Source organism: Phodopus roborovskii, unplaced genomic scaffold (assembly GCF_943737965.1).
Source record: "Phodopus roborovskii unplaced genomic scaffold, PHOROB, whole genome shotgun sequence".
NCBI classification, from domain to species: domain Eukaryota; kingdom Metazoa; phylum Chordata; class Mammalia; order Rodentia; family Cricetidae; genus Phodopus; species Phodopus roborovskii.
This window is the reverse complement of record NW_026126606.1, coordinates 1,339,031-1,358,167: the sequence shown is the minus strand read 5'-3', so window position 1 is coordinate 1,358,167 and position 19,137 is coordinate 1,339,031. Positions and strand designations below refer to the sequence as shown.

The 19,137-nt window shown below is 42.3% G+C and overlaps 1 protein-coding gene across 1 annotated transcript in view; it reads right to left on the bottom strand.

Moving 5' to 3' along the window:
* The window catches only part of LOC127237590 (lysophospholipid acyltransferase 2-like), a 120,921-nt gene that overhangs the window by 72,724 nt on the left and 29,060 nt on the right, over positions 1-19,137 (bottom strand). The window contains 2 exon segments of the mRNA XM_051205946.1: positions 2,452-2,529; positions 7,699-7,844. Coding sequence (XP_051061903.1) covers positions 2,452-2,529; positions 7,699-7,844 — 224 coding nt within the window.

The window sequence follows — 19,137 nt, the reverse complement described above, 5'->3', positions numbered from 1 at the left end:
AATGAATTTAAACTAACAGAGCTAAAGCCAGGTGTAGTGGTACACACCTTTAATCTCAGCACTCTGGGGAGGCAGAGGCAGGAGTTTGAGGCCAGCCTAATCTACAGAGAGAGTTCCAGGACAGCCAAGGCTATACAAAAACCCTGCCTCAAAAAACCTATAGATAGGTAGATAAATAGATACACAGATAGACAGCTAGATCGTTAGATGATTGATAGATGATAGATAGATGATAGATAGATAGATAGATAGATAGATAGATAGATAGATAGATAGACAGACAGACAGACAGACAGGATAGGGATAGGTAGATACATGATAGACAGACAGACAGATTTGCAGAGCTGCATGTAGTTAGCAGCTACTGTTCTATACAGGGCAAGTCTAAAGTGTTAAGGCGTTGACTCCACAGACTACCCCTGCCTTTCAGGAAAAGGTGTAATTTTATTTCTAAAGATATGAACTATCATTCCATCACAAAAGCCTACCACCCTTGTTTTAGGTGGTAACAGCCAAGAACTCCTGCTTCCAAAAATTCCATCTGCTTTTCCTTCTACTACCTGGGTGAGAAACACAACTCTTATTCATCAGTGATGAGTATCACCCTCAATCTGCTATCTGTACAAGGCTTTGTAAATGGGGCTGTAGGGGCTGGAGAGATGACTCTTGCAGAGGGTCTGGGTTGGTTCCCAGCATCCACATGCTCTAACTCTAGTTCTACAGGATCTGACACCTTCTTCTGAACTATATATATATGAGCATTACGCACATGGGGTACACATTAAGACATGTAGGCACTCACACACAAAAATAATTTTTCTTAAAATAAGGTTGTAATGACACAAAAACTGCTTCACCTAAAACACTATCAAAATATGTTGTCCTCTTATCAAAATTAAAACCAAACATTGACTTTTAAGTATTAGTTCACAGAAGGAAGAGAAAAGCCAGCACTGGCTGTGTGTAAGGAAATGAAGAAGGTTAATCTTGTCAATTTGATTGAATTGAGGGACAAGTGTGTAAGGAAATGAAGAAGGTTAATCTTGGCAATTTGATTGAATTGAGGGTCGTTTAGGAGATTCACAGAGCACACTTCTAGGTATATCTCTCAGGGCATTTCCAAACACTGGCATGTGAGGCAGCAAATCAGAAGGGACCTGCACTAAACGAGGGTGGTACTATCCAACCAGCTTGCCAACTGCCAACAGAAAAATGTAAAGGAAGCCAGCTAAGGATAATAGAGCTAGGCCTTGCTGAGTGAGTGCTCCTGCCATGATCTGCAGGCATCACACTCCAGCACGTCACTGTGGGTTCACACTGATGACCCACCAGGAGGCCTCCAGGCCTTCAGCCCCAGGCTGGAGCCACCTCACTGGTCATTTCTGCTCCTCCCTCTACTCAAAGAGCAACTACAGGGTTCTCTGGCCCTCTGGTATGCAGATGACCACTGACGAACTATCCAGCCTCACATGGTGTAAGCCACTCTAATAAACATCTTGTATACAATACACTATAGCTTCTGTTCTAGAGAAACCTGACTAATCAATAAACAGCACATCATAACAGAAGGGAAGACCATTCGTGCCAAACATGGAATAAAATTAGAGTTAGGAAAGTGCAAATCAAGCACTAAGGGTCTTATTTCTTATGCACAACTGCTGTAGCTGTGTGTTCCAGGAATTCAGAAATCCAGTGCATATGACATGTCACTCATCACTATTATAGAATCACCAGTAGGAGGATCTGCAGTCAGACTGCCCTTGGGTTTTCAATCAAGGACCTTTGACATACTAAAAATGTACACTTCCAGCCTAGCTCCCGACCCCTGCCTACCTACCTACTCAACTCCTGCTTCGAGTCTCACAGTTGCTCAAGTCAACATTCACTGATTCAGTAAATACTAAATGTTTGCCACCCACCAAACACTGTTTCGGGGGCGGGGGTGGGCTGGGTACCTCTCAGTGTGGTCCCTACCTTCAGGGTCCCTACCTTGAGAAACTGCTTTCATTTCTTCTGTGTGCAAACCAAGTATAGGGACAGGGTTCCCTTGCTTCCTTCCCAGAGTTCCCATTAATTACTCAGTGGTGAATTTACTTTCTAAGTCCACATCTATTCACTCTAGCTCTGTCCTCTACTGCTAGTCTTATTCAGACTGAAGCAGCAGCTGTTAAACAGGGACAATCCTGCCCTCAAGCATATATCTGGGAACACTGATTTTTGTCACAACTCAGGGTTCCCCTGGTGTCTAACGGGTAGGAGCCAGGGGTGCAAGCCCTTCGTGTCAAAGAATCTGGAACTGGGAGGCACCAAGATTTTATATTGTGCCACTTCCCAAGAAGTCGTCCTGCTTCAGGAGTATTGTGGTGTGATAGGTATGACGATTATTATTTTTTTTGATCAGACTCTACTCAAGTGAACGGTGTTTTCTGTGTGAGCATAGTCAATACTCACTGGTGCATGCTCTCCACTCCTGCTATGATCATGATGCAGTAGGAAATCCCACTTTGTATGAGAAAGTTTAAGGCATACCTATAAAAAGGGAGAACGTGTTAGAAGCAGCCACAACCATCAAAGTCAAATACTATAGGTAGAAAATTACTTAATGTAACCTAGAATGCCCAAAAAAAAAAAAAAACACTAAATTTTCCTGAGCCCAATGACATTCTGCAAACACCAGGGACAGGGAGCCCCAAGCCTCATGCCAAAGGAGCTCAAGGCCCCAGCACTCCGTATAACCTAGCAACAGGAAAGTGGTGTGGGACCATGTGGACCTAGGATGGCCACCTTCTTCATAAGACAAGGAACAGTAATTTTAAAAGGAGTAATAAACATAGATTTCAGAAAAGTCCTGGCAGAACGCCTGCTATTTCCCCAAACTTCTCCAGTCCCAGCTTTCTACTTTGTGTTTACCTTTTTGACAGTGTAATTCACAAAACAACAAGTTACTAAAAATACCCCGATTTATCTCAAAGCACAGTGGCCAATTCAAATGAACTTCCTTCTAAAAATTCAGTAATTTTCTTTGATGTATTTACTAGTTGGCATGACAATCCTTTCTATTATCCCAATGCAGAAATCAGCTATTTAATGACAAAAGTAGTTTATCTATTCACTTTAACAAATATCAGGCAAAATATGATTTGAACCTCTAGGACTACACTCAGCCCAAACCATCCCTGAGTTCATACATCACATAAACATACTTGCCCTCTCCCAACTTCCCTTTTTGATGGCATGGTTTATAGCAAACTTATCCAGTTCTTATGTACAGATTATTAAGATCCTGATATACAATTAGAATTAATTTTTAACTTCATCACAGACCATCAGATAATATGAGGAAAAACTGCTTGCATGCTTTTCTATAGACATATTTACAAATAAGGACCAGGCCCCAAGGCAGGTCTGTAGAAGACAGGCATTTTACCCACTATACAGGCTGTATCTCTACACATACACTGCACCTACACACAGGTATATACACCATATACACACATCCAGAAAACAACAAAGACCTGAATGCTGCTATAATCACAGGGCTAGGAGGTGACAGGAAAATATACACAAGTAAAAATGAAGATAGAATGAAACTTTAAAATAATCAATCAAAATATCATCCACCTATTCACTGTCAACACCCACAGTTCACTAACAGACCTTTACACATGTTGTTGTTGGGGACTGCTAGGTACTTGTAAGGATCTCCAACAGGGTGGAGGAGCATGTCTGACTGAGGGTCCCTGAGGAGAGTGTTTCCTTTTCTAGGGAAATGTCCTTAGGACATAAAGACTTTGAAGTCAACAATAAAACTCTTCAAACATTGCCCTAGTGGCTTGACACCCTTCAGGCTCCCACTCCCAGCACCCTTAGCTGCCTTTTGTGCAGGGTAACACTTAAGCAGCTACTTGTCATGCTTATCTCTGCTGCTGTGGTAAATCAGGCTTTCAAAAGTGACCAGCTCTGGATTCACCTGTTTTGTGAATTCCACAACTAGTAGCAGGTCCCTACTCTACTCAGTTACCACATCAGTGACATCCCTTACACCGTCCCTCACTGAGCTACTTCACATGTCATCATTAGTACATGGGAAACACTCTAGACACTTCAGGCTTTCAGGATTATGAAATATCACATGGAAAGTCTAGAGAGAGGCACATGACTGTTGTAGAATATTATTTTAAGATGTATTACATTTGTTTGTGCTGTGGAGCATTTGTTTAATGATGCAAAGATGTGTTGTATTCTTTCATATTGCATTTGTTTTACTATGAAAGCTGTGTTACTTTGCCTAGCTAAAACACCTGATTGATCTAATAAAGAGCTGAATGTCCAATAGCAAGGCAGGAGAAAGGACAGGCAGAGCTGGCAGGCAGAGAAAATGAACAGGAGGAGAAATCTGGGAAGAGAGGATCAGGGATCGAGAAGAAGGAGGAGAGGAGGACATTCGGGGCCAGCCACCTAGCTACACAGGCAGCCACAGAGTAAGCAGTAAAGAAAGGTATATAGAATAAAGTCAAAAATCCAGAGGCAAAAAATAGATGGAACAATTTAAGGAAAGCTGACTAGAAACAAGCCAAGCTAAGGCCGGCCATTCATAAGTAATAAGACTCCATGCAATTTATTTTGGAGCTGGGTAGCGGGCCCCTTAAAAGAATTAAACAATTGCACAGGAGTAAGAAGCTAATTCAGTGCTATATGAAAAAGGGTAACAAAGAGATTGAATGAATGGAAAAACTCCCGCTCTTAACAACTGGATAATGGTAATATGGTTTGAGCATCCCTAACCCACAAATCTACTCAGAAACTTCCATTTTGGAGCATCCCAGAATGCAAGCGTATTTATTACAGATCTTCAACCAGAAAAGTCTATGTAAATATTCCAAACTCAGACACTTGTAATCCCAAGAACTTTAGACAAGGGACACTCACCCTGTAACAGACCACTGAGTCGAGCCTGTGCTCATGCTAACAAGCACCATCCCATGCTCCTCTGTGGTGCTCCAGGCCTCAATAACCAATCTTTGGTTCCATTTTACAAAGCTAAGGGCATTATGGTAAGGTGCCCAAAGTCAGCGGCTGCGAGTCACAGAGCACTGAGACTCAATCCAGGTCTCTCAAAATCTAAGCTTTCCTTGTCCTGTGCTCTCCTGGAAATCTGTGTCACATCTGTTTGTTGTGTGTGCACATGTGTACGCCTATGTCCCTTTGGAAGCCAGAGGACAACAGGTCTGTCATCTCTGTCCTTCACCATGTGGGTCACTAGGCTTGGTGGCAAGCACCTTTACCCACTGAGCCAGCTCACTGGCCAACCAATATTGTATAGTCTTATCAGTGATATTTAAATGAGTAATTGTTTTAAGAGGCTTGTAGGTGCCAAGAAAAGGGGGTAGGAACTAAACAGAAGAACTAAAAGAAGTGAGCAATTATATCTACAGAGCAAATATGTCCTCCAAAGAAAGTTGTAAAAACCAGTGATAGGATTGTCTCTGAGCCAAAACAAAACAAAAAAACAAACAAATAAACAAAAACCCACTAATAAATGCAAAGCTAAAGAATAAACCAAGAATACTTACCATTAGCTAAGTCCAACTAATAAAAGTTAACTTACTCTCCCCTCTTATCAAAGAGAGAGATATAAAGGACCCAAAATAAGAATAAGAAAATAAGAATAAAGAACCCAAATAAGTCTCTTGCTATCTCATATGCAACTTAAAACTCAAGACAACTTAACCTTGAGGTAAATTCTGGTGACTGTGCCACCTTGTCTTAAGGTATCCATGAAGATTTAACATGCTGAAACACCTCAGCAAATGATAGCTCAGTAGAGAAACTCACTCACTCTGACTTACTGTACCCCCACCCCACCCTCCCCTGCCCAGTGCACACACCTGCTTTTCCACAGATTACCAAGAAAAGGGGCCCCTAGGCCAATCTGAGCTAGAAGTGTTCTCTGCCCTTCATGAAAACAAGCAACACACACACACATACAAGATACTTAGTTATCGGTGGATGTATACACTGAGATACACTTCAATATGGTCCAGGAATGGGGGAAAATAAAATAAGAAGGGTGGGATATTAGTAATTGGTGAAGCTGGGTAATGAGTGAATTCTGGCCCATCCAGTTAGTCTATGTTGGGAAAGTTCTATGATGTTTAAAAACATAGACTACCTCCTACAATTCAAAATAGAAACCTCAGAAAACTTCAATGACATAAATGTAATGCCATCCAAGAAGTGAAAAAGGCCCATATGCTCGGATCTTAAGATAATTGTGGTAAAACCACAGCACTACATACACCATCAGAGAACCATCCGAGGGCAACATGATAGATATAGAATAAATTATGCTGTAGATTGATTGTAACTGACATGAATGAATTACACTCAGTTGATTTTTCCATGAGGTCCTAGGAAACATTTGCAATTGCTGGAGGCAAAGGACAGATTAAGAAATGCCAGGCAGTGTAGCCTTGGTGAGGATAAAACAGGAACATCTGAAGGTAAACACATTGTTGTCCTAACTAAGAGTGGCACCGCTATCCAGCCCACTGCAGAACCTCACAAGCTCGGATTAAATGAACACACATGCAGCTCTCTCCCAGCCTTCTCAGCTCAGGTAGGCACCTGCAGAAGAGCGACCCAGAGTCCTCGTCCGTGAATGTGGGACACTCAAAAGTGCTCACCCAGGAGGGAAATTTGTGAGTCACCAAGAAGCCCTTCCACAGTCACTGCTGCCTTGACAAGAGTGACTAGGTACCTTCCCCCCCCCCCCTGCTTTCCTCGTTCATACATGCCCACAGATGCCAAGAAGCAGCACAGGCTACAGTGCTTCTAACTGTAAGCCTCAGGCTAGCCCAGTGAGGAAGACTGGGCTAAAACACACACAGCACACACACACAGCACACACAACACATACATACAGCACACACACACCACACACACAGCACACACACACCCCACACATACACACACAGCACACACACACACTATACCACACATACACACACACCACACACACACACACACCCCACACATACATACACACCCCACCCCACACACACACACACACACACATACCACACATATACACATACACCCAGCCTGCATTCACACAACACACACACACACACACACACACACACACCACATACAAATACACCCACATACATACACACCACACACCCAGCACACATACACACACATGTGTGGGTGCACACACACATACATACACACACACCCAGCGCACACACACACACCCTTGTGAAGGATCCTGAATAAAAACTTTTAATTTTTTTTCTCTACCAAGAACAGACAAAAGCCCCTTTGTTGCTAACACTATAATAGTCAATCAAATGGGCTTTCCCAGACTCTCAGAGCCAACAGCACAGAGAAAACCCAAAGGAACAAACAACACAACAATTTACTGCTTGTTTCAGCATAAAATATTTTCAAGATGGGTGGGAAGATCTACTTAACAACAGACTTTTTATAAATCTTCCTTGTGTCCCTGTTCATAAATCTTCCTCAAGACAAAGCTCAAGAAATTCCCATTCCCAACCCATTGTTTTGAAAGTTAGCCTTGAAAGAAACTCCATAAGTAAATTTCAAAACAAAATCCTATATATCTCTCTACACACTCAATTCTCAAATATACCTAACAGCATTCACTTATGCATGATCAAAATAATTACTTACCATCCAAAGCAAAAAAATGCAAGATAAAGGCCCAAAAGGGTAGCAACTACGTGTCTGATAAAAGAGCTAGTTTTGCTTGAATGTAGATAAGTTCGAAACCAAACGGCTGCTAACAAGGCAAAGAGTTGGCACACTACAAAGTTGACCTGTAAAGAAAAATTAAAATTTAGTGTTAGCAACAGACGGGAATCCTTCAATATTACACTTAAATTCTAAAGACAAAACTAGCACAATCAATATATAAGCTAAGTTATTTTCATTTCCAAAAACCCAAAACCAATAAATTGGGGCATTTCCCAGGGAGGAGCTTCATGTTTAAGTGATGGGTCAATATACATTTCCTGCACTGCACCTGGTAGGAGACAGGTGTGCACAAGTGAAGGCAGGACACTGGAAGGAAGGAGACATCAGTGGGGACACGGGGATGGAAAAAGCACAGGCCGCTCTGGGGGTTCAGGTGACTCAGATCTCAACAACTGGAAGGCAAATAAAGCTCCAAGATTCCCACAATACTCAGGGCAGGGTCAAGCTCCCCTGAGTCCCCAGAGGCTACAAGAAGGCTGGAGGCTACTGTCTATGGAGGTTAGCACAGTGGGGCTGCTGTCTAACCATCACTACCATGGCTTAGCCAGGAGAATGGCAAAGGTAAGGGGACAGAGAGCAGGTAAGACACAGAACCCTGGAGATCTTGGGCAGAGATCACACACCTTTCCCAAGTCAGCACGGCAACCACTGAACTCCCCAATGCTCAGAGCCACAGTCCTCAAAGGCAGAGGTGAGCCGGAGACTGCTGGCTCTCTACGCATAGGCCTGAGAACAAGGTCTCTTGTGAAATGTGGAGACTAAAGGAAAGCCGCCATTTCTCTCTTAGGAGACTCATTCTCACTAAATGTTCAGGAAAATACCACTAAAAACCTGTATATAAAGCACTTCCCCCTGCAGTACAGACAAGCAGGCTCTAGCCTCGAGCTGTGATGACAGCCAGCACTGCTATCTGTTGTCTGGGACCATGTTCTCTGAAACAGTCAGCGTAAGACAAATGCCTCTCCAGTGAGTTCTAGCGCTTGCTCCTCCTAAAATTTTAACTGTTTCTGAGAATTAGCCAAAAGTAAAGACATCAGAAACAGTACTATTCTTGACACCAACTACTACTATCTACATGATTCTAAACCTTCAAGTACTTCAATTCTTTCAACTGTATCTTAATTAAACAAAAATTACAGAGCTTCTGCAACAGAAATAGCAACAACAACAAGCGAGCTGGAAACAAAGTCTGGACCCTACCCCAGGGTAACTAGACTCTAACAGAAGAGCGTGCAGACTCGGGAACACTAGTAGACATTGGGGAACTGTAGAAGCTGCTTACAAAGTGATGGTGCTCACCCTCTTCTCCCCTCCACACAGTCATACAACACAAAGGAAGTTGTGACTGTGATAGAAGACATGAAACTTTACAGACTTTTTGTGACCACCCGCTCTTAACATCATGGTCTTTCACATCAAGGGAAGGCCTTTCACACTGAGATCACGCCTCACTCCACACAATCACAATGTGTGGCACACAAAACTATGTTTAAAAAAAAATCCAATACAGATCCCTGTAGCCCGAAGAATGAGCCCTGTGCTGGACAGTAAGGGAAAGGACATCCCAAGGAACGGATGACGTTAAGGGGCAAATGGGTACATGTGGGAGAAGGAGAAGCAACCTCAGCATGCGCACTCTGGATGTAGGCATTTAATAACGATACGAAAAGACTGAAAATGTTTCAATAAAGAAAGCATTGTGAGCCCTCCCCCCCCTTCTGCCTTGGAAGGCAGGGAACACAGTAGTGACAGTGTACAAGGCTGCTGTTACAGTCCTCAAGGCCAACACAGAGCCTAGGCTTGCTGGGACAGTTGGAGCATGTTGTACCAATCAGATGTTAGGAGAGGCTAAGCCGTGGTGACCTGAGACAAGGCAAGAGCCTTTGGTAGGAGATGACAAGATCAGTTAAGACCAGTTAAAACAGTAATGATCAGCCTGCATGTGTGGCTTTTATGGAGTCGTGCGCATACCCAGACATGGTTCAGAAAGGTCTCCATCAATGGTTCCTCAACCTTCCTAATGCTGCAACCCTTTAACACATTTTTGTTGCTACTTCCTTAGTGTAATTTTGCTATTGTTATGAATCATGATGCAAATATCTGTGATTTCCATAGTCTTAGGCAACCCCTTGTGAAAGGGTCCTTTGACACTCAAAGTGGTTGTGACCCACAGGTTGAGAACCACCGGTCTAGAGCCTTGAGGCAAATATGAGTCTGAGAGGTGTGGACATGGTTGGGAGAGAGGTACTGAGAGACAAGATAGCTTGGGCAGGACTCTAAGCCCTGTAGCACGGAGACTCCAGCGACAGAAAAGCAGCCTTGGGAAATGTGAAAATAGACCCAGGCAGCAGGTGTAAAGAGGCTGTTGCCTGTCACCATAAGGGTTTGCCAGGGCAGTAGTTCCCAACACTAAATCTCCACTACTCTCTGAGATGTTCTCTCCCAGTCACTCACCCTTTTCCCTAGCATAAAGCTCAAGCTGGTTGTCTAAGTAACTACAGCTTTACTGGAAACCTTGCCTAGAGTCCCATAGCCACATTCTGTAGACCAGGAAATTGTCTCACTATTTAAGTGACATCACAGTTTAAAACCATTCATTTCCCACTAGTTGTCAGGATAGTTACGCCCCAGAAGGTGCAGGGGATGTGGCCCTGAAGGGAAGAGCAAGGTGAGGCAGTCCCAGAGAGATCTGTGTGGAGCACTGAAGTTTAGGGGGTGGGGAGGACCCGAGGCATCCCTGGTACAGGGACCTTGGGGCAGCCCCGTGAGATGGACACCGAGTGTGGGAACCCCAGAAAAGAGGACAGAAACACCCCTGAAAACCACAGGATGTCACCATGGAGGGATGCAGATAACTGTGTCTCTGTTAGAAAAAACTGGAGGACACAAACAGGTAAAAGCATGAACCATCACACCTGGAAACCTGGGTTTAATACCCACAATCCACACAGGCAAAGAAAATCGATACCTGCAAATTGTTCTCCAATTGTACATGTTTGTACAAGCATACACACATGCCCACATGCACACATGTAAAACTATCCTTTTAACAATTTAATTTGTTCACTACCAGATCCAACCAACCATGAGTTGAAAACACCTGAAAAAAAAAATAATAATCTGTATCTAACAGGTAGAGTTCTCCTTGTTAGTCCCCAACAGTTCAGCAAAGCAGCTGTCTATACAGCATTTACATTGCACTGGGTATTGTGGGTCATCTAAGGATGACTTAAACGAACGGGAAAATGTGCACTGACTATGGCAAACGTGGTACATTTACAGAGGGGACATGAACATCATAGATTCCCCTATCTGGTAGGGTCCTAGAACCCATTTCCCCCAACACAGAAGAATCTCTGCTTCCTGCTCAAATGACCTGATATTTGAGATGATACGTCTCTGAGTGAACTGCTTTTAGTAACTTGGAAGTGGAGAATGAAAGGCAGACAGGATAAAGGGGAGAAAGGAAAATGAAAGCTCAGCTACTGACTCACTGATACGCCTCATATCTTATACAAGAAACCTTTAAGATAGCCACAAAAACACTGATTTAAAAAAAAAAAAAAAAGCTTCGATGGGCATCTGTGGCACATGCCTTTGATCCCAGCACTCAAGAAGCAGAGGCAGGTAGATCTCTGTGAGTTCAAGGTCAGCCTGGTCTACAGAGCTAATTCCAGGACAGGCTCCAAAGCAATACAGAGAAACCCTGTCTGAGATACACCAAAGAAGTTGCTCTGTGAAGTGTCCACTTTCCTCGTCGGCAAGGGACATGCCACTTAACCCTCAGTACCTTTTGCCACTTCAAAGTAAAGGCAACAACACTGACTAAAGAACATTCAAAGACAGTAAGAATGCCCCAAAATAAATTTGTAAAAGAAAGTCTGTAAGTTTTTCCAAAGAGAAACCAGACATTATAAACGACTGACAGGGTTGGTTGGTTGGTTTGTTTGTTTTTAAGTATATAAAGATCTTACGACTATATGGGGGGAGAGGGCAAAAGAAAAAAAAAATAAATGAAAAGTGAGGGAAAATACTACAATGCCATAGAAAAGAAAGTAAAAGAAAGTCACTTATTGGGAAAATCATGACCTAAAGAAAACTGGACAAATGGCATAGACAATTTATAGATGTCATATACAATAAAACTGAAACATTCTTAACTGTAAGGGGCACAAGATAACCCATTAGTGAGGCATTGTATTCCGATTCTTAGTGGAGAGAGATTGGTAGCTGAAACAGTGTGCTACTTCAGGGGCAGAATAACCAATTTCACATCTGCCTTTTTGCCTGCAATGTCCCAGAGATGACCAGGTACAAAGACTTCAGTGCCAACCCATGATCGGATATTTGGGGGGAGGGGGAAGATAAAGACTACTGCATCAAATCCTGACTAGATGTGAAAACTAACACCATAAATATACATCCCAGATAAAAATGTAAGAGACTAGTTTATCTAATGCAAATAATAATTTGACAGTGCCAACTTATAGATAAAACAATTTCCTATATACAAATATTGATGCTTTTATGTAAAAAAAAAAAAATGCCCATTGTGACAATGTAAAAAAAAGATTTAAACACACTCCTGGCAACCACTTGAACCATGAGACTGGAGGAAAGTCAAGGTGAGGGCAGCTTGGGCTTCATAGTGGATTTGTCTCAGGAAATAATTAAAACATATATACAAAAAACTCTTAAGGACAGTGGGGAGGAAGTCATTCAGAGGAACAACCTAGCACAGAAGTCACAGAAACAAATCACAAATTAGATATTATTAAAATGTTTTTAATGTGACTTACATGATTTGTCTATTTCGGTATGGAAAATGATCAAAGTTACAGGGCAGAAAGCAAGCTGGCCTAGGCATCAATGTATGCATTCACTGAACACATGTGTCTACTTGTTAAAACCCTGCCCTGTGCCAAGTGCTAAACATCACTGTCATCACTACAGAGTCTACACTATCTACCATGCATCACTAACAGTGGGAAGCTCAACCATCACCAGGTGGGCACTGCACTCATATTCCAGAGTCCATGCTACCGACCACAGGCTATTCTGTTTCCATATGCTCCAGCCTAGAAAAACTAGACATCAAGGGATTAGAGGAAAGAATGTAATGGAGAAAGACTTGAAATGCCCCAATATTTGCAAAATACTCCTTCCCAACTCTGTCCCCTCCACTCCTCATGAGTATAAGGACAGCTGTAGTACTACTCCCTTGTGCATTTTCACACTTTTTATGCATTTTATATTTTATATTATTTGCATGTCTAACTTTCTAAATGGTAAAAACAAGACTGAGCCCCTGCAGTTGCTCTTAACACTTGTTTCTGTCTAGTGTGTGGGCGATCCACACACTGCCCCTTCCTACTGCCCTGCGGCACAGTATTCCATCATGTGACTTCGTGGATGCAGACTCTGAACTACTACATTGGGCTAAATTACTCTCCTAAGCAGCTTAGGCCTGCTCAGGTACCCACCCAGGAAGCACGTGCCACCACTCCACATGCCTGGTGACATTTGGTACTAGCAGACTGCACTTTCACCAAGGTAGCAAACAGAAGATTTTATCTCCCTGCTATTTAAAGCTGTCATATTTTTTCATCAATCAATTGAACATCAAGCTCCATGTGATAGCCTCTTCCTACTTTTCTAGTGGGTTTAGTTTTCCTGGTGGCTCCCCCCACCCCCCTTTATTTGAATCCGCTGTCTTCCCAGGCAGCATCTGTCAGTCTGTGGCCTTTTATCTGCAGTCGTGGTTCTCCTGCAATGGCAGGTTTCCTCCACGGTGCATGTGGTCCTTAGCTTTTGACACTGCACACATAACTTCAATGTCTGAATATGTGATGTGCACCTGTGCATGTCCTGGGTTGTTTTTAAAAGAAAAGCCAGAAAACAGGTGATAATGCAGAAAATAAGTTGCTGAGAAAGAAACCAGAAATCTGAGAGTTGTACTTTGTTTATCTGTTCCCCCACTTTAACCATCTTAATGCCCCCAGAGCCAGTAGCCCAATTCTAAGTAGAACCTCTTACTGCATTCACAAACCCAGGTTTTCCTTGATGCTCAGGCCATCGGTGGATCTTCACAGCACACACATGGCAGGTTCCACGTGTGTCTCTAACTCAGAGTTCCCGTTTTTTCATCAACTAAGGCTTTAGTGTGTGTGTGATAACGTACACATAGTCACATCCTGTCTGAATAACAGGCTACATTTGCTCTATTTGAGCTTTAAACCTCACTAGAACAGGTGGAGGGTTCCTAGATGTTCAAGATCTACAGCAAACAATAAGCTTTTCATGGCAATTTTCTAGCATACTTAAAAAACTCACTTTGATAGCCAGGGGCAACTCATGGCCACAAGTGCTTCTCTGTGGCTGTTCTCTGAACTGAGATGGGTCTTAGGAGCAAATATGCACCAGACTTCAAAGGCTTAGTATGAGTAATTTCTTTAATGCAAAATATCTAATTAATAATTTTAGGACCAGGAAGAGTGCCATAGGCCTATAGTTTTAGCGCCTGGGAGATCCGGGAAGGGGGATTGCTTGAATCCCAGGGGCTCAACTTTAGCTTGGGCAACATAATGAGATCTCTGGTTCCAAAAAAGCAATAGCAATTGTATATAGAACACATTGGAATGATCACAAACACCAACTGACTTCAGTGGGATGTCCTGTTCTAGTGCTACTTTGTAATAATATGAAGGCATTTCGTATAATACACACCCACTCCTCTTGAACTGTATTTATAAGATTCTGCAAGGAGAAGGAGGAGAATGAAAAGGAACCAGGCAGACAGCCAAGAGCCAAAGGTCAAGGGCGCTCCCCAGTCTCCCAAGACAGAGCATCTTCACTGTGCTCAGGTCAATCTGGTACAGCCAGTGTAGAATCGTCAGCTGGAAAGTCATGAAGAGACTCTTGGATATTCCTGTGTGTGAAATGGGACTGAACTTTTTTTTATAGCTTCTCCAGGTAATTTCATGTGCAGCTAACTATAAAACAAAGGTTCTTTCCTGCCAACACAATCTGCTTCAAATCACCCTCAAATTCAAGCAGAAACGACAGGGCCCAGGTACAAAGAATCATGTCTTAAATCTTTATGAGTGGATACTAGCTAAGCCCTAAATGAGATACCATTACCCACCCACCACCAGGTAAGCCAGACTTTAAAGTCTGGCAATATCAAGCATAGACTTCAGTGTCTGAGTAATGGAATTTCTCACACAAGGAAGGGCAACATGGAGAAAAATGCTTGGATTTTCTTAAAGATTCATAAACAGTCTCCACTACTTATGGGCTGAACACCAGTACTGAATGATATAGAAACAATGGTCACACCTACTGTGGTATGTTCATCCAATGAAAAACTAGACAGAATACTGGAAGCAACAGCATAAACATGCACTGGACTCAACATATAATGCTATGCAAGAGCAGACACACAGCTCTTGAACCCACTCAGAGTACATACATACATACATACATACATATATACATACATACATACATACACACACAAACATGCAACATATTCCATTAAAAACCCACTCAGAGTACATACATATACAAACATACAACATATTCCACTAAAAACCCACTCAGAGTACATACATATACATACAACCATATCCCAAAAGGCAAACAATAATGTAGGTGATAAAACTGTAACAAATATGAAAGTGATTACCACTGAAGTCACTTAAGCATCTATCTATGGCAGGAGGGAGCAGGTTACAACAAGGATATATACTGGATACTGATTGTATTATTATTATTTATTTTATTTTATTTTATTATTAATTTACACTTTATGTATTCACAGGCCAACCTGATCCCTGCTGGAAACATTTTCAAGTTCTTCTGGAAGGATTTATGGGCAGCTGTGCTGTCAGCAGCCTCTTTGCTGCAAACCTCTAGCAGCAGCATCTCCCTTAGCTCCTGCCCGTCAATGCAGACTCAGCCTCATGTCCCATGGTCTTTAGAACCACCTCGAGACTACTCTGTACCTGTGCTTCTCCCAGAAGGGCTTCTGGAGAGAACTGTGAGGTCACCATCCTCACTTGAGAAGCCCACAAACGAGCAGAGTGAAGCCACAGCAGAGTCAACAGTGGAGTCTCACTGTTAGGACCCCGGCCCCTCGAGTGACAGACACTCAGAGACCTAACACCAGCTCCAGAGTTACTTCTGAGACATCTTCTTGGTGGCTCCACATCACCAAGGGCACAAATGTGTGTGTGTGTGTGTGTCTGTCTTGTCCACACAGGTGCAGAGGAAACACTAGACTTTTCTTATTGAAGAAATAGCACTGTTGTCTTCTGAAAGGTTACAAATTAAGCCTCAGCATCTTCCCAGAGGAGAATTTAAGAGAAACCTGAAAACCACAATGTGGTTTTCCACCATAGGCCAATGACCAAAGGCCATTTGGAGAATATCATTTCAAAACTCCTGGACTTTGACAAATTCATATAGATACTAGCCTCTGTGTAGTCCTGGCTGTCCTGAAACTAACTCTGTAGACCAAGCTGGCCTTGAACTCACGGAGATCCGCTTGTCTCTGCCTCCTGAGTGCTGGGATTAAAGGTGTGTGCTACCACACCTGGCCCACAATTTCTAAATTGTAAAATACCAATATATAGTTTTCTTATAGTCTCAATTCAACTTTCTACTAACTGTTTTAGGAATATAAAATGCCAATTAGTAATTTATTACTTCTTTGACAGCAGGCAAACATTAAGACACTAAAAAATATATTTTTTAAAGTTCTAAGGAAATGTAAAAGAACAGGGCTAGAGAGATGATTCAGCAGTTAACAGTGCCTGCTGCTCTTCTAGAGGACCAGAGTTCAGATCCCAGCAGACACGTCAAGTGGCTCACAACCACCTATAACTCTATAATAACAAAAAGAAATAATATTTCTAAAAAAAAAAAAGCAACATCAGACTGGCTTTCAAATTTCTAGATCTGAATACACTATATAAATTATAAAATTACCAAAGAATTGTTTTAAAAAAATTCAATGTCAGACTTGCTTTCACTTTCTAGCTTTCCATACTGCTAAATGAAACAGTCCTATCAAACGTGTGTATAGATATATATGTGTACATATATATTTGAATCATATATATACTGTATGTGTATGTGTATGCGTATATGTATATGTACCAGACTCAGTGTCACTAAAGAATAACAACACAGCCGGGTGGTAGAGGCGCATGCCTTTGATCCCAGCACTCGGGAGGCAGAAGCAAGCGGATCTCTGTGAGTTCGAGACCAGCCTGGTCTACAAGAGCTAGTTCCAGGGCAGCCTCCAAAACCACAGAGAAACCCTTTCTCAAAAAACCAAATAAAAATAAAAAAATAAAAAATAAAAAGAATGACAACGTAAACATGGCAAACATGACAGGGAGGGACTCCACACAGACTGGTGTCACATTCAACAACCTCAAACACCTACAAATGACCGGAGGAAACAGGAAGTAACCGAACATAATTAAGTGCTCAATGAAGCTTTTATTACTATCACCCCAGTGATACTAAGATAACTCGCGTGTGTTAACATGCAGTGTCCATGGGTGCTTTATAGAGTTATGTAGAATACCAGTTACAGGGTGACAAGAGGAAGGTAAAACAGGCAGCATAGTGGTACTGGCATCTGGCTGTTATTAACCATGGGCTCCTAGACAAGTTACTGTTCTCTCTCAAATTCAGGACAGAAATCAACGGCTCTAGTATTGTAGATGGAAGTTTCTGTCCTGCCCAGTCCCAAAGCCATTTAGTCCCAAATAAACACACTGATGCTTATATTAATTATAAACTGTTTGGCTGATGGCTCAGGCTTCTTACTGGCGCCCAATGTAGGGCATGAACCCACGACCCTGAGATTAAGAGTCTCATGCTCTACAGACTGAGTTTGCCCAGCTATCTCACTTCCTGTCCTCACCTCCAGACCTCTATGATTACCTAGTGGCAAGCTCCAGCCTCAGACAGGTTTTATTTGTATAAGCAAGATATCACCACATCCTTATAATAACAGCCCATAAGAAAATATGTTCCAAACTCAAAATCCCGTATGCAATGGCAACACAAAATTATAAACATAATCTTAAAAATAAACATACAAGCTACATCGGTGAAATTTTAAATGCTATAGAAAAGAATTTTGAATGAACAAATATGCAAAGGCATACTGTTCCCAGACAGTGAGAACAAGTATCACGAAGATATTAATTTCTCCCACATTAATCATTAAATTTAAATCCAGCCAATAAATGTCAATAGGATTTTTTTTTAAAAAAAAACTGATTTTAAATTAATAAAGACACATTAGACTACCAGGAAATAGATAATGGACTTCCTCTTTCAGACCACCAAGTCCATTTTTTTAAAAGCCAAAATGATGAAGATCCCCAGTACCACATAAAAGCCAGGCACAGCAGTGAAGTCCCTGGGCTAGAGATAACTCATTCACAAAGTCACTCCCTAACTTCTATGTGCACACTGTAGTATGCATGCCCCGCCCAGGTTCACATGCCCCCCCCAGCCTGCTCTCACAAAATGCACACAATACACACAGAAACACTAATAACTAAAATTTTAAAAATTTTTGTTTAGATTTACTCATTTGATTTTATGTGTATAAGGGTATACCTGCATATATGCCTATATACCACATGCATACCTGGTGCCTACAGGTCAGAATAAGGCAGCTGGTACCCTGGGACTGGAGTTACGGGTGGCTGTGAGAGCCAAACCCAGATCCTCTGCAAGAATGAGAGCTCTTAACCTGCCTAAGGGAAGACTTTCTACGAACTGTCAGAGTAGCAGGCTATGCTAACAGTCTACAGATCACCACCGTGCACAAGTTCAAACTGAACACACCCAGAGTCCTCTGCTGGACCTGCACCCTACCCTAGCTCACCACTCCACCAGACCAGCTCCCCTCCTTTCTCCATGCACCACACAGAATTTACTGAGCAAAGTGGGAGGGGTCAGGTAGCAGGCAGAGGTTCACAGTTAACAGAGCAGTTAACTGAGCTAGCTGTTAAGAACACAAGAGTACATACTTTTCTCCAGGGGTTTTTATAGTCATAAAACTCCATCAGTTTCTGCCATTAGAAGCTTCAGAATTAGAAACCCAAAAAGTATGGAAAACAAAAAGACACAGCTGGTCAGCATGCAACAAGTTCCTCCATACAGGCAGAGAAGACACACTACATGCCTCAGCATAGCTGTCCATGCAAGACAAAAAGACCAGCCAGAAAGAGAGCAGAGGATGAAACAGGCCATGTCATTGTGCAGTCTTATACTAGGTGGATGGCTCTTTTCAGGACTCAAGGGACAGGGGTCTGTTTGGCA